The 12,731-nt window shown below is 48.0% G+C and overlaps 1 protein-coding gene across 3 annotated transcripts in view; it reads right to left on the bottom strand.

Moving 5' to 3' along the window:
• Positions 1-1,134: 1,134 nt before the first annotated feature.
• The window catches only part of erbin (erbb2 interacting protein), a 47,556-nt gene continuing 35,959 nt past the window's right edge, over positions 1,135-12,731 (bottom strand). For 2 of the 3 annotated variants that reach the window (XM_076029425.1, XM_076029424.1), the window contains 11 exons: positions 12,586-12,707; positions 12,258-12,422; positions 11,995-12,171; positions 11,310-11,427; positions 11,015-11,189; positions 8,664-10,086; positions 6,029-6,085; positions 5,090-5,257; positions 4,901-4,993; positions 4,054-4,128; positions 1,135-3,975 (listed from right to left, as the gene is read on the bottom strand). In XM_076029425.1, the coding sequence (XP_075885540.1) occupies positions 3,868-3,975; positions 4,054-4,128; positions 4,901-4,993; positions 5,090-5,257; positions 6,029-6,085; positions 8,664-10,086; positions 11,015-11,189; positions 11,310-11,427; positions 11,995-12,171; positions 12,258-12,422; positions 12,586-12,707 (2,681 nt within the window). In that variant the 3' untranslated portion in view covers positions 1,135-3,867. Of the gene's footprint in view, positions 3,976-4,053; positions 4,129-4,900; positions 4,994-5,089; positions 5,258-6,028; positions 6,086-7,782; positions 7,915-8,663; positions 10,087-11,014; positions 11,190-11,309; positions 11,428-11,994; positions 12,172-12,257; positions 12,423-12,585; positions 12,708-12,731 lie in introns of all 3 variants that reach the window. The other variant, XM_076029426.1, reaches the window with a different exon arrangement.

Below are 12,731 nucleotides of genomic sequence, written 5' to 3'. Positions count from 1 at the left end.
GTGGAGGCTAAAGTCCTGCGAAAAACGGGAGCCAACGCGAACAGTTTAATCAAAGACGCTTGTCCAGGGGTGGCCAAACTTTTTTTGGGCCACAATGGGTTCGAAAATTTGACAGATGTGGCCAATAAATACGTATGAGGGATATGTAGAAAACACATGTGGTTTTAATGTCAATTGAAAACGAACAAAAGCAAAGTTACAACAAAATACCTGCCGTAGAAACCCCACGGTAAGTTTAGCTCTTTATTGAAATGCCTCTTAAAACACTGTTAGTTTGTTTTTTGGTGGATGAAATACAGCTATTTTATGACTTATTTGCTATTAATATCATCCCTTCAAGTCCGGCGGGTCGGATAAAAAAGTTTAACGGGCCGTACTTTACCCATGCCTGCACCGTAATAAAAACTATTTCCAGCATACCCAGAGAACCCAGATGGGCCGCGGCCATATACTTAATGTCATGCAAGCATGCATTTACTTAATCATTTATCTATACATTTAAAAAAAAATCAAACAGCAAAGCCATGATATTCGCTTCGATATCGAAGTAAATATCGATATCGAAGCTAAAATTGGACGCAGTTCTAGAGAGACTGTTTAAGACGGCTTAAAATCGCTCTTTGGATAGTGAACGTTGGTCATGTTGTGACCTTACATGGCTTTTGCTACCATCAAGTGGACAAATAGCATATTGCAAAGCGTTTCCAAAAAGTTTTTTTTTTTTTTTTAGCCAGGTCACTTTTTCCATTGAAAAAAACAAAGCCCATGACACACCAACAAAATATTATAAAGTTACACTTTTTGCCCAACAATAACAATATAGTCTCTTTATTTATACTTTCAGTGTGACACCTGGACCTGCTTAGATGTTCACAAAGCCGATATCTTGGGAAGAAAATAGGCTTTGATTCCTTTTGAAGGACAGTTGCTCCACAATGGAATGTTGTTGTTTTTTCGTTTTTTTTTTAGACCAATTGAGTGAAATTGGATAATTTTTCATGGCCCACCCGACATCTCACGGCACACTAGTGTGCCACGTAACAGTGGTTGAAAAAAACTGTCAAGTGCAAAGCATTCAAGGAAATCACCTAAACTAAAGAAGAAAAACAAAACAAAACAAAAAAACAGTGCATGTTAAAGAGCATTAGTTTTATTTTACACAGGTTACGTCAGAAACAGGTAATTATGTACATATTGTGGAATGTAGGATAAATGTATATCAATCATCTCACGGTGGCCGTTTCCAGAGGAACCCCAGAAACGCTATAGCTATACATGAAAATGGGTGCGTTTGCACTGCTATTTATTGCTGGTTTTACAATCGCGAGTCACTAATGCCGAAACTAATTCTGTTCTCTGCTGTTTGAGTATTTACAATTTTATTAGTGAGGTCTAAGAAAGAAAAAAAAAAAACACAGAAGAATTTGAAATAAATATGTGAAGAAAAATGTGCCATGTTTTATCTGCCAAGATTGTCTATATTGTCAGACTGCATCATTCTGAGCACCGAGTGACCCCCAAAAATGTCATTTTTCCCACTCTTGGAAAGTCCACAGAAAAAAGAATAAGAAAAATCTATTCGCAATGACTTGTCTGTAGTATGTGTTCAGTGAGAAATCTGGGGAAATGCACACTAAATAATAAAAGAAAAGTTTTAAATAAACTTTTTTTGATTGAGCTGAAAAATTAAGGGTGCCACTTGAGTTAGACGGGCTTCCTTCAAGGGACATTTAATTCTACCACAGTGTCATTTTGGTTCAACAGTGCCACAAAGAACATGAGCCAACTCATTCACATACACGTGCAATACAGTGGGTGACAAACTGCCATGAAAGTTCGTGAAACCTATAGAATCAAAAGCTTTTACTCGTACAAAACAACTCAGTGGTCACGCATCTCCCAAAAGTTTTTTTCCCCCCCTGGAGCCAGAGTTCAATTTAGAATCCTTCTCGTTTCTGCTAGAAACACGTCTCGCTGTGGAGTTATTTACAAGTGGATAAATATCACAGACAGAGAGGGACATGAAGTGGACACTTTTTTTCCCCTTCTTTTTCGGGATGTTTGACAAGCAGGAATGTTGAAACGCAGCTTTGACCGGATCCGTTTTTCGCCAGGTTATTTTTCACGTAAAAAACAAACAAACAAACAAACAAAAAAAAAAACGCGGTGGTAAAGTATGCAACTAACAATTAAACCTTTACACAACAAAAAGGAACTCTTTTCTTTTTTTTTTTTTTTTTAAAGCACTCTCCTATATATCACCAGTGCCATCTCCTTACAAAAGATTATTTTCACGATATAAAAATCATGTAAAATCACCAGGTATTACTAAAATGTTTTAAAAATGCTATCTGATGTTTGTCTGAGTGAAAATAAAGGCTTTGAAGTATTGCTCGGTAAGCCAGTATGCTGCACATGTACTCCCAGGGGCTGTGTGTAAGTGACTATTGCTTGGGCTCTGGGGTTAGAGAGTGCCCCCTAATTCAAACAGTTCAAGGTCTATGGCACTTGACAATTCACGTCTCCCAACTCTGTGCAGTTGAAAAATGCAAAATAAAATAAAATAAAATAAAATGAAATAAAATAAAGATGCAGAATGAGAAACATCTCCCAAGCGATGAGTAAAAACGTGATATTTGTAAAAACACAAAAGGCAAAACGGTGGTCTTTCCCCCCCCCGGGATCAAAAACTCAAGAGCGAGATGCTGAAACCCCAATGAGACAAACAGTCGTGCGATATGAAAGCCCTTCAATGTTAAAACTAGAGTGACGTGTTTTAATCTTCTTCCTGCTTCCCGCCTTCTGTTCACATATTTTCTTTCTCCCCAAAACTTGCTTTGGTTCACTAGCAAAACCATCGTACGTTTCTTCTTCAAAATGAGAGTCGTGACATTCTGAGCGACGTGCGTCACTGACCGAGGACTCCGCGTCGCGATCTGGACGAGAGCGAAACGCCGCCTGGCCGAGGTCGAGCGACGGCGTCGCTCAAAATGTCAGACTCTCTCTGGTTTGGAAAGAGAGAGACTTCACCTCTTCTCGCACACTTTCCAAGGTCTTTGACTCTCTTGTCCTACTTTCAGCCTTCTTAAACTGGATTTCTTCGGAATGCTCCGTAGCTTATAACTCGGGCCGTGTCTGATTGGGTGATATGCTCGGGCAGCTGGTGCTGTGAGGTGGCTTGCAGGACGTGACGACGCTACAGAGTGAATGGAAGCAGCGGCTTTTCCAAATTGTTTTTTTTTTTTTTTTTTTTTTTTTCTTTGCAGGAGGAGAAATGAAACGAGCAGCGAAATAATAATAATAATAAAAAAAATCTTTCTCCCAAAACAACGCCTCCGTGATCTACTTTCGTCTTCGCATGAAAAGCACATAACATTGTCCTCCACATAGCGTCACACGCGGCAGACTAGAAAATGGTTTCAACATCCTAGAAAAAAAAAAAAAAAGACAATTAAAAAAAGGCAAACTGGAAAAACAGAACACAAAAATAAAACAAAACAACAAAAAAAATACGAAAAAGAGGAAAGAAAAGATGGTGAACAGGGACCACAGTAATCATTTGCTTCAGCACAGGTCATATCTTCAGCTTCCTTTTGTATAAAAATATATATACCACAGTGTTGGCCTTTGAGGACTCGTACTCGCTGCAGTGGCGCTCTGATCCACACCCCTCAGTGGTCTGTCGCCCCCCGCAGGATGGAGGCTGCGGAGATCTCTGCTATAAATAGTCCCGGCTATCGACAAACCAAGTCTCCTCCGCGTAGAAAAATATGAGTCAGCTTAGAATTTTCTCTGTCCGTCTGTCCAGACGCGCACGCGCGCTCCCCAACCCCCCGACCCCCCCCCGCTGGAGGTCGCCTGACACTACTACGCTTGCAGGTCTCGAATGACAGTCATTTCCACAGTGCTCGGAAACGTCTTCAGGAGGGCGACTGCGTTGGCGTGATCGATGTTCACAAAGTTGTATCCGTTCGCCTGGAACAGAGAAAGTTGTTTTAAGTTGCGCGTTTAAACAAAAAAACGCACCTTCCTGGGCAATTTGCGAATGAATACCTGGATAATTTTGTCACCGGGCTGAAGAATCTTAGACGCCGGGCCCTCAGGTTGAACCCTGGTCACGAAAATGCCCTGAGAATTACATTTACGCAGTGAGTCGAATGACAGTTGCACACACAAAGCTGCTTAGTGAATTGCAGCACAACATATTAAAATTTTGAAAATGGGGAAAAAAAAACCTTCGCATATCAATGACGCGTATTGCATTCAATTGGAAAAAAAAGGCTCTATTTTTCGGGGTAATTATTTTCTTCCCTGTTTTTTTTTGGACTAATTAATTTTTTCCTGTTTCTCTGACTAATTTTTCCCTTTTTTTCATGGTAATTTCAGCTTTTTTTCTGAATTATTGTGATACTTCAAAATCGCGTGAGGAACATCACCATGTCGAGGAGATCTGAATGAGCTTTCTCGCTCTCTGAACTCGAAAAAAAATCACTCAGAAAATCAGAAAAAAATTCCTCAGAGAAACTAACCATAAAAAGAAATCACCCCGAAAAACAGAGCTTTTCTTCCCAGGTGAACGCAATACGCTTAGATAGAAAAATCTCCTTTCAGTGGAGGAGTAGAAAGGAAGATTTTGAACACCCAAAACATTCAATCACAACTGGATGCAAGATAATGGTCCTTGACACACAACCAGGGCAAATACAAACTTTTAGTTTAGTTGCTTTTTTCATGTTAACAACAAAATAACTAAACATGTTTTTTTTGTGCTGGCAAATATTCCATGAACAAATTTGAGCAGATTTGAGTAGATATTGAGCAAAATTTCAAGGTTGCCCAAAAAAACTTTTTCCACCTTGCACTAAAACAAAATTTGGAAAACAAAAGACGGCGTCTTTACGTTGTCGTCCGGTCGGAAAGGGTTCCCTCGGCCTCCCACTCCTCCTGATATACTGAAACCCAACTCGGGATTCTTCTCCACTTTCACGCGGATCTGAAACATACACACACACACACACACACACGCCTGTGTCAGCCGCGCATGCTTATTTTCCTTCTATTGGGGTCAGCCTGCCGTGCGTGCGCTCACCTCTTGCTGCGCTGCGTCTTGCGGGCCGCGAGGAGCCCCCGGGGGCGGCTGGGAGACTTTGAGCATCAGGTAGTCGATGAGCTGCTCCCTGGACGGGTGACGGGCCATCGGCGCCTGGCTCATCTGAGGGCGGCCGGCCGGACCCACCTGACCGTTAATCGTAGGCACCTTGGGAACAGACGGCGGAATTAATATTCAAAATTCGGAAATTCTTCTTATATGGGGGGAAAAAAAATGTACATTTGACAAAATATATTTTTCACGCGCACATCGACTCTCTTTCGCTGTGTAGCTGCAGTCACGCGTCTGCAAGGACTGCTGCCCATACCCACCCCCTCCCCCTAAAACTGCTAACTATGAAAGAGGATTAGGGCCACGAGAAGAGAAAAAAAATATTACAGGAGGGAGACTTTTATTTAAGTTTTCGTTTCGACTTTTAAGTTGGGCTGTTTGCAAGTCAGTGAGGAAGGGTCAAGAGGGCCCGCTCTCCAAACAACCTAAGCTAACAGCCCTTTTACAGCCCGTCCGCTCCTTAGAGTGAACATTTTAGCATCATTTGCACTGACGTTGCACTAAATGTCACATGTTGAACATGACGCCTGAAGTTTGTCTGAAGAAATTAGATTTGGCGGTGTGCGCCCTCTGGTGGATATAATGGTGAACTGTTTTTTACAATAAGTCATTTCCACTAGGGAATAAATATATTATTATTATTATTATTATTATTATTATTATTATTATTAATAATAATAATAATAATAATAATAATAATAATAATAATAATAATAATAATAATAATAATAATAATAATAATAATATTAGAATATATTTGGGCCAACTTTTATGACCAAAATTTAATTTCCGAGGAATGTTACCAGCCCTAGCGTGAATAAAGAGACACGTTTTTTAAAAAACGGCCTCCTAGGTGTTGAGACCTACTTTTCTGTGGGGGTCCAGGGTGTAGCTCTGCTGAACTGGAGGAGCAAACACGTCGTCCTGAAAGAGACGAGTGGACGATGGTTAGCGGCCGCGTTCTCAAGAGCGCAAACTTGTCACTTTTGCGGGAAACAAGTCGGACGTTTGTCACGTCCGCTAACGACACGCACGTCCAATTACAGAGGATTTTCAAAATGAAAGGAAATCAAAAGGAACTCAGCTCAGCTTGCTGGTGGCGCTAAGTGAATCTCAAGTGTGCGGGGAACACCAAGACGCTCACAAGAACACACAGTGCGTTTAACACCAAACAGCGACGTGCAACACACGCTTACCTTCAACCGAGACAGCTTTCATCCTGACACACACACAACATGACAGGTGAGGAGGCGGTTCCGAGGTTGATGGTCGGAGGTTGAATGAAGAGCGATTTAAAATGCATGTTAGAGAGGGAGAGAGGTCACTGCTGAGACGTGTTTGCAGTCCGGAGGGGGGGGGGAGACAGGAGAACCGGAGTTCGTAATTAAGAGGAGGAGGACGGTAGCAGATTGAAAAGGGGGCATTGTTCCCACGTAAGCCGCTCACGTTGGGAGGAGACGGGCCTCAAAAACTGAACTTCTTCAACCAGCCCGTCGTCTCACATCTTGGAGCCATCCGATTGGTCGAGCAGAGAGCATACGGAAAATGTCTCAAAACAAGTTCCAGGTGGGAGATGCAAAAATAAAGTTTGGGTTGAAATCTGTTTCGGTCGAATTTAAATCAAAAATCAAAAAAATCAAACAATCAAAGCACATTGAGGTTAAAACGTTTTCTTTCATTTTGGCTGCAGAGGCACTCAAGGCCCCTCAAAACCGTCTGGACGATTGCGTAACCAGGAAGAAGGGCCCCTTTTGCGGAACGCGTCACGCCGATTGGCGCAGAGAGGAGCGACACGAGACGAGGAGGAGGAAGAGGAAGAGGAAGAGGAAGAGGAGGACGGCCGCCGTGCGACGGGGGCTCGTGGTCACGAGGCGTTTGAGGGAGGAAACGCCGCCTTCCGCTCGCCCACGGAGAAGCAACAACAGCGAAAGAAAGGAGGCCGGCGACCACTTCTCAGCACTGGGGTGGGTGGGAGGGAGGCGGGGTGTGTTGGGGTGGGTGGGGCTTCTTCTAAAGCGTAGGTGTCAAACTCTGGCCCGCGGGCTGAATTTGGCCCCGCAGTGTCGTTATATTTGGCCCACAAAGGCAAAAGAGCTGCTGGCCCACCTCTATTATACTACAGCACATGTACCGCTAAAACCACTAACACTACAAATCCCCAGAATGCTCTGCTGATATTTTGGCATGTCAATCGGGACAGGACATTCATTGAAGGATATTATTATTACCTAATTGGTTTATTGTCATTTTATTTTTCAATTTACTCTTAGGCTGTGGAAAAATATACTTTACTTATTTTTGCTGAGTTTTTGTAAATCTGAAATTCGATTTTGCATGTGTGCAATATGAAGTCATTGTATTGTACAGTATTAAGCTTTGCTTGTTCCATATTCGGTGTTGAAGCAATACTTGTTTGGTGTTCACTGTTCTATCTATAGGAAGGAAGATTTTTTCAATCAATGTTGGTCAGCGCCTTTGTCCAAGTTTGACATTTTGGCCCCACTTTGCGTTCGAGTTTGACACCCCCAGGTGCAACGGACGTGAAAGTAGCGTGGCGTGGGAGGTCAGCGGTGGTGGGAGGGGCTGAAGGCTGCTAAGGGATGGGTTGCGACGGTACTCACGCGGAGGCCCGCGGCCCTGCAGGCGTTAAAGACCAGGAAGGAGCCTTGGCTGCCGTGCACGTCCCTACAGCTGCCGTAGAGCGAGCGGCTCAGCGGAGCGGCGCCGGAGTTAAAGGAGCGAGACAGCGCGCTCTGAGCACAGGGGGGAGGGGGGGGGGTGTTGGGGGCACACGAGACAGCAGGCGGGCAAAACAAGACGTCAGCGTGCAGCCGTGCAGACGAGAGTGACGCAACACAGAGAGAGAGAGAGAGAGAGAGAGAGAGAGAGAGAGAAAAAAAACAAGCTACTGCGCGACACAGAAAACGTGAAAACAAACATGCAGGCGGGTCGTATGCATTCAAGCCGGGGGGGCGGGGTTGTTTTAGCGGTGGGCTCTGGTGCAAACAGCGAGGTCGTCCTTCTGAAATATTTCATCCACAGACACAAAAGACCGTGGAAGCTTTTCTGTTTGGTGGTGAGATTCACTCAAGAGAGTTCCTTCTTCCTTTTTGTCAACTGTGCGTAGTTGTAGGTCACACACAAAACCAAAGGAAAGAGTTTGCTATATGCATGTGCATGGACGACACCAAGGTATGAGTTTCTACTGATGATCCGCTTCACCTCAGGCTTCTGATTGGCCGAAGCGTCTTGTGCTAGACGTCACCCGACAGCTCGTGCATGTGGTTGGGGATTGTTTAAAACTTAAAATTAAGAAAAAACAAAACAAAACACAGGTGTGTATTGGAATCCCGCCCCCCGCCCCATCCCCAGAGGCTGAAATACTTCAAGAAACACCTGCACAAGTTGTGTGTGTGTGTGTGTGTGTGTGTGTGTGTGTGTGAGTACGAGGCCTGCAAGAAAGAAAGAAACAACGAACGAACGAACAGAGACGCAAATTCACCTTTTCCATCTTTTTGGCCCCGATGTGCCGCATCACCTGGTCCCTCCAGTCGGCCGGCACCCTGCCGGCGCCGCCCGCCACCAGGCCGGGCCCGTCCAGCAGCGAGTGCTCCGACTTGACCCTGGCGTTGGGCCTCTTGCCGGGGCTGCCGTGCTGGTAGTTGAAGTCGCTGACCGACATGGTCCTCTCGGGGAGCTCGTGCGGCTGCAGCCGAGCGCCGCCGCCGCCGTGGGGCCGCCCACCGCCAGGCGGCGCGTCCATGCTGTAGGTGCGCGCCGACAGGGGCCTGTGCGCGGCGTGGCTCATGGCCAGCGGGCCCCTGGCCAGGGTGTGGATGTCCCTGTAGGTCATGTAGTCGCCGATGGAGGCGCTGGAGGCGGCGCTGCTCTGCCGCTGCAGGGTGCTGCTGCGCGGCTGCCCCCCCCACTGCTGGGCAGGGGGGTGCAGGGGGTAGGCGGGGGGCGCCTGGTTGCGGTTGGAGTAGTTTGTGTTGGCGAGGGAGTGCGGCGGGGGCGGGGGGAGGTAGGGCTGGTGCTCGGCGGGCGCCGCCGCCACCCTGTGGGCCCAGTAGCCGTCCTTGGGCAGCGCGGCGCTGGTGTACTGGATGTTGTACTGGGGGGGCGGGATGCCAGCGGCGGCGACGGCGGGGGGGCCGGGGTACCTGGCGGGCGCCTTGGCGGCGGCGGAGGAGGAGGAGGTGGAGAGGAGGTCGGAGGAGGAGGCGGAGGAGCCGGCGCAGACCTGCAGGCTCTGCTCGCTCAGCAGCTGGCTGGCCGACTTGCTGCGCACGATGGGGGGCTGCGGCCCCGCCCCCACCCCCACCCCCACCACCGACCCCCCGCCGTAGGGGTGGTCGGGGTGGTCGCCGCCGAAGGCGAACAGCCTCATGCCGCCGCCCGCCTCCATGTTGCTGACGCTGTGGCACTTGGCCACCTGCGGGGGGCGCCCGGCCCTCCTCTCAGGCGACAGCTCCTCGGTGCTGCGGGACAGCGAGGCGTCGACGCCGCCGCCGCCACTGCAGGCCGTCACGCCTGCCGAGGCAGTTGCCGCCGCCGCCGCCCACGGCCCCTGACTCCGCCGGTTGCCGTTGAGGAAGCGCTCGCCGTCGTTGTCGTTGTCGCCGCCGCCGGTCCGCTCGCCGTCGTCCAGCTGCACCATGTTGTCCGGCGCCAGCTTGGTCACGTTCATGTTGATCTGGTCCCACTTGGTGTAGCCGCCGTCCCCGCCGCCTCCCACCACGCCGTTCTTGATGCCCCTCTCGATGAAGGCCAGCCGGGCCTCCATGGACAGGTCGTAGTCGCCCGCCTTCTCCGGCGCCACCTGCTGGCCCGTCAGCAGGGCCTGCAGCGTCGCCTCCGAGCCGTTGCCGTTGTGCAGGAAGGTCGTGGTCTCCTTCGGCTGGTTCATGTTTTCATCCTCGTGCCTGGAGAGCCAAAGAAGAGAATCTGTTAATTTGTTGAAAAATCGACACCTTTATTCATAAAAAGGTACCTTCAGCCTTTAGCCCAGGGCTGGGCAAACTCTTTGACTGATGGAGCCACAAAGGGTTCTAAAATTCCGTCAAAAGCAAAGTTGCAACAAAATTTGTCTTTGAAGCCCTGTGGTACTGAGCTCTTTATCGAAATGACTCTAAAAAACACAACTATTTTATGACTTATTTACTATCAATATAATTTCTTCAAGTTTGGCGGGACGGATTAAAAAGCTTATCGGGCCGCATTTGGCCCGCGGGCCATAGCTTGCCTGTTTTAGGCCCACCTACACCTCCTGGTGGTTAAATACTTGGGATTCTCCAACTTTTTCTCAGAACTGAAGAATCCCTTCGGATGAGAGGCGGAGCGTCTTCGAGATCGCAAGAACAATCCTTGTTGCCCCAACTTGACCCTTCTACATTAAGATGACCTGGATGACTGAGAACCTTCACCAACACACTGTTGATTTGTTAAAAAAAAAAATAATAATAATAATAAAATTGCGGTGGGTTAAAAGTGCTGAGCAGATTCTGCAGTTCAGCGTCAGCTTCCCTTGTGTTCTAGATTCTGCTGGAGTGGTTGAGAGTGAAAGCCAAGCGAGAACCGACTGTTCTGAGCTTCTCTTCAATAAACTGCTGAGGAAGGCCGGGAAACAGAGTTGTAAACAATGGCTGGAGGATGCTGCTATGGCAACAGCTGTATCAGAGTTGGAGGTCATTTGCACGTTGGAAAAAAGAAAAAAAGAAGAGAAAAATAAATCAAAAAGTAAATTTTTCAGTGGAAAGGTTTCCACTTTGCTTTATTCCTGTGTGTGTTCACAGTGTGTGGAGGAGACACCCGTATCGCCCACCCGTATAAACCAGCGTGAGCGACACTCACCGGCTCTTGGGCAGGAAGGGCATCTTGGCCTCCCTCTCGGGCGTGCACAGAGAGTTGTCCTGGCTGCTGTCCGTGGTCAGGGACACCGAGTCGGACATGCGCGACGGCGACGAGCAGTTGCTGTTGTTCTGGTTGCTGTTGGCCACGGTGTCGTCCAGCAAGGAGTCGGCGTCGTCTGCGAACACCGGAGCGTTAGCGGGCGAGCGGGAGGTGTGTGTGTGTGTGTGTGTGTGGGGGGGGGGGGGCGGGGGTTCTGCGCGCGGTCCGACTCCTGCACTGCCGGAGGAGCTCTCACCTTTCTTGTCCTTGCTCAGCGTCACCACTTTGGGCTGGTTGATGGAGATTTCGATGAGAGGGGGCCTCATCTCGGCGATCTTCATCTCCTCCTCGTCGTCGGACAGCTCCTCGGAGTCCTGCGGACGCAGGAGAACGAGGTCACCGAGCCGCTCCTCAAAAAGTGTCACGATGCTCTTGCATCTTGCCTCGTTAAAGTCACCCCCAATTTAAACCATCGATCGATTCGCGCGAGGGTTGCACGATCGTGCGACAACCCAGGTAGTGAAACAAAAGTCTTTTGCCAATCCCAAAAGTGTCTTGAAGTATTGCTATGTGTAAAAAAAGAAAAATAATAATAAACCAAACTTCTGGTATCATACAAAATGCAGGTATTTAAATATACCTTCATCATAGTTTCAATAAAGCAAGTGAAATCTGCTTTATTATTTGACAGGCGAACGGGAAGCCAATGGGTCACGTTGAACTTTCAAAGTAAAATACAGACGTAGAAAAACAAAATGCAGCACACTGTATATTATGATGAAAATCAACCGGACCCACCGTGTTTTCCAATCTTTGACTTCCCGTCTAAACGATTCTACCTGCTGCGATTGACGCGGCCGCTATGCGTGAAGCATCAAAAGGCAATGTTCTCGACCAACGCGTCGTGTTTTGACGCTTCTTGTGAGAGAGTGCTGGAGTACCTCAAGCGTGTCCTCGTGGTTCATCATGGAGTTCCCCGACGACCTGAGCGGCACCGTGTGAGAGCTGAGCGACTCCGAGGTGGCTCGCGCAGGGAGATTCTGGGGCTGGCGCGCGTTGATGGACGCTTTGGGCTCCACCTCCGACGACGTGCCGTTCGGGCAGGGGGCGTCGATCACCTTCGCAAAGCACGGAGCGAATTTCGATTATTTTTATGCAATATCTCCGCGCTGGAAGAGCGGGACTTGGTTTGGCCGCCGCCGACCTTGACGCCCACGTCTTGCACTCCGATGTGGTTCCTCTCGGCCGGTTTGCCGGACTCGTCGCCGGACTCGTCCTCCTTCAGCCGGTGAGCAACGGACTGGGCCGTCTTCACCATGTTCTTCAGCTCGTCCGGGTACGGCGTCGGGTAGCGCTTCAGGTTTCCCTCCTGGTCGGTGAGGGAGATAAATTAGAAGGGTTCAGAGGGAATTGACCTACATTTGGTCTCAATTCAAGACAAGTTTCTTTCCGTTTCACTGAGGAAAATGGTTACAATGAACAGAAAAACCAAAAATGACAGATAATTGACAGCAAAACGTAACATGACTAACCCGCGGGGGTGTTTCCCTCTCGTCCTTGTCCTCGTCGCACTCGAAGGCCACCTGAGCTCTGTGCTTGCGTTGCTCCTCCCAGAGAGCTGGATTGAAGCTCTCCGAGTCAGAGATGGGAATGTCTTAAAAAAAATAAAAAAAATAAA

The sequence above is a fragment of the Nelusetta ayraudi genome, unplaced genomic scaffold (genome assembly GCF_046127955.1).
Source record: "Nelusetta ayraudi isolate G7.1 ecotype Tasmania unplaced genomic scaffold, CSIRO-AGI_Nayr_v1 ptg000026l, whole genome shotgun sequence".
NCBI classification, from domain to species: Eukaryota; Metazoa; Chordata; class Actinopteri; order Tetraodontiformes; family Monacanthidae; genus Nelusetta; species Nelusetta ayraudi.
The sequence above is the reverse complement of the archived record's forward strand: the minus strand, read 5'-3'. Positions and strand labels throughout refer to the sequence as shown.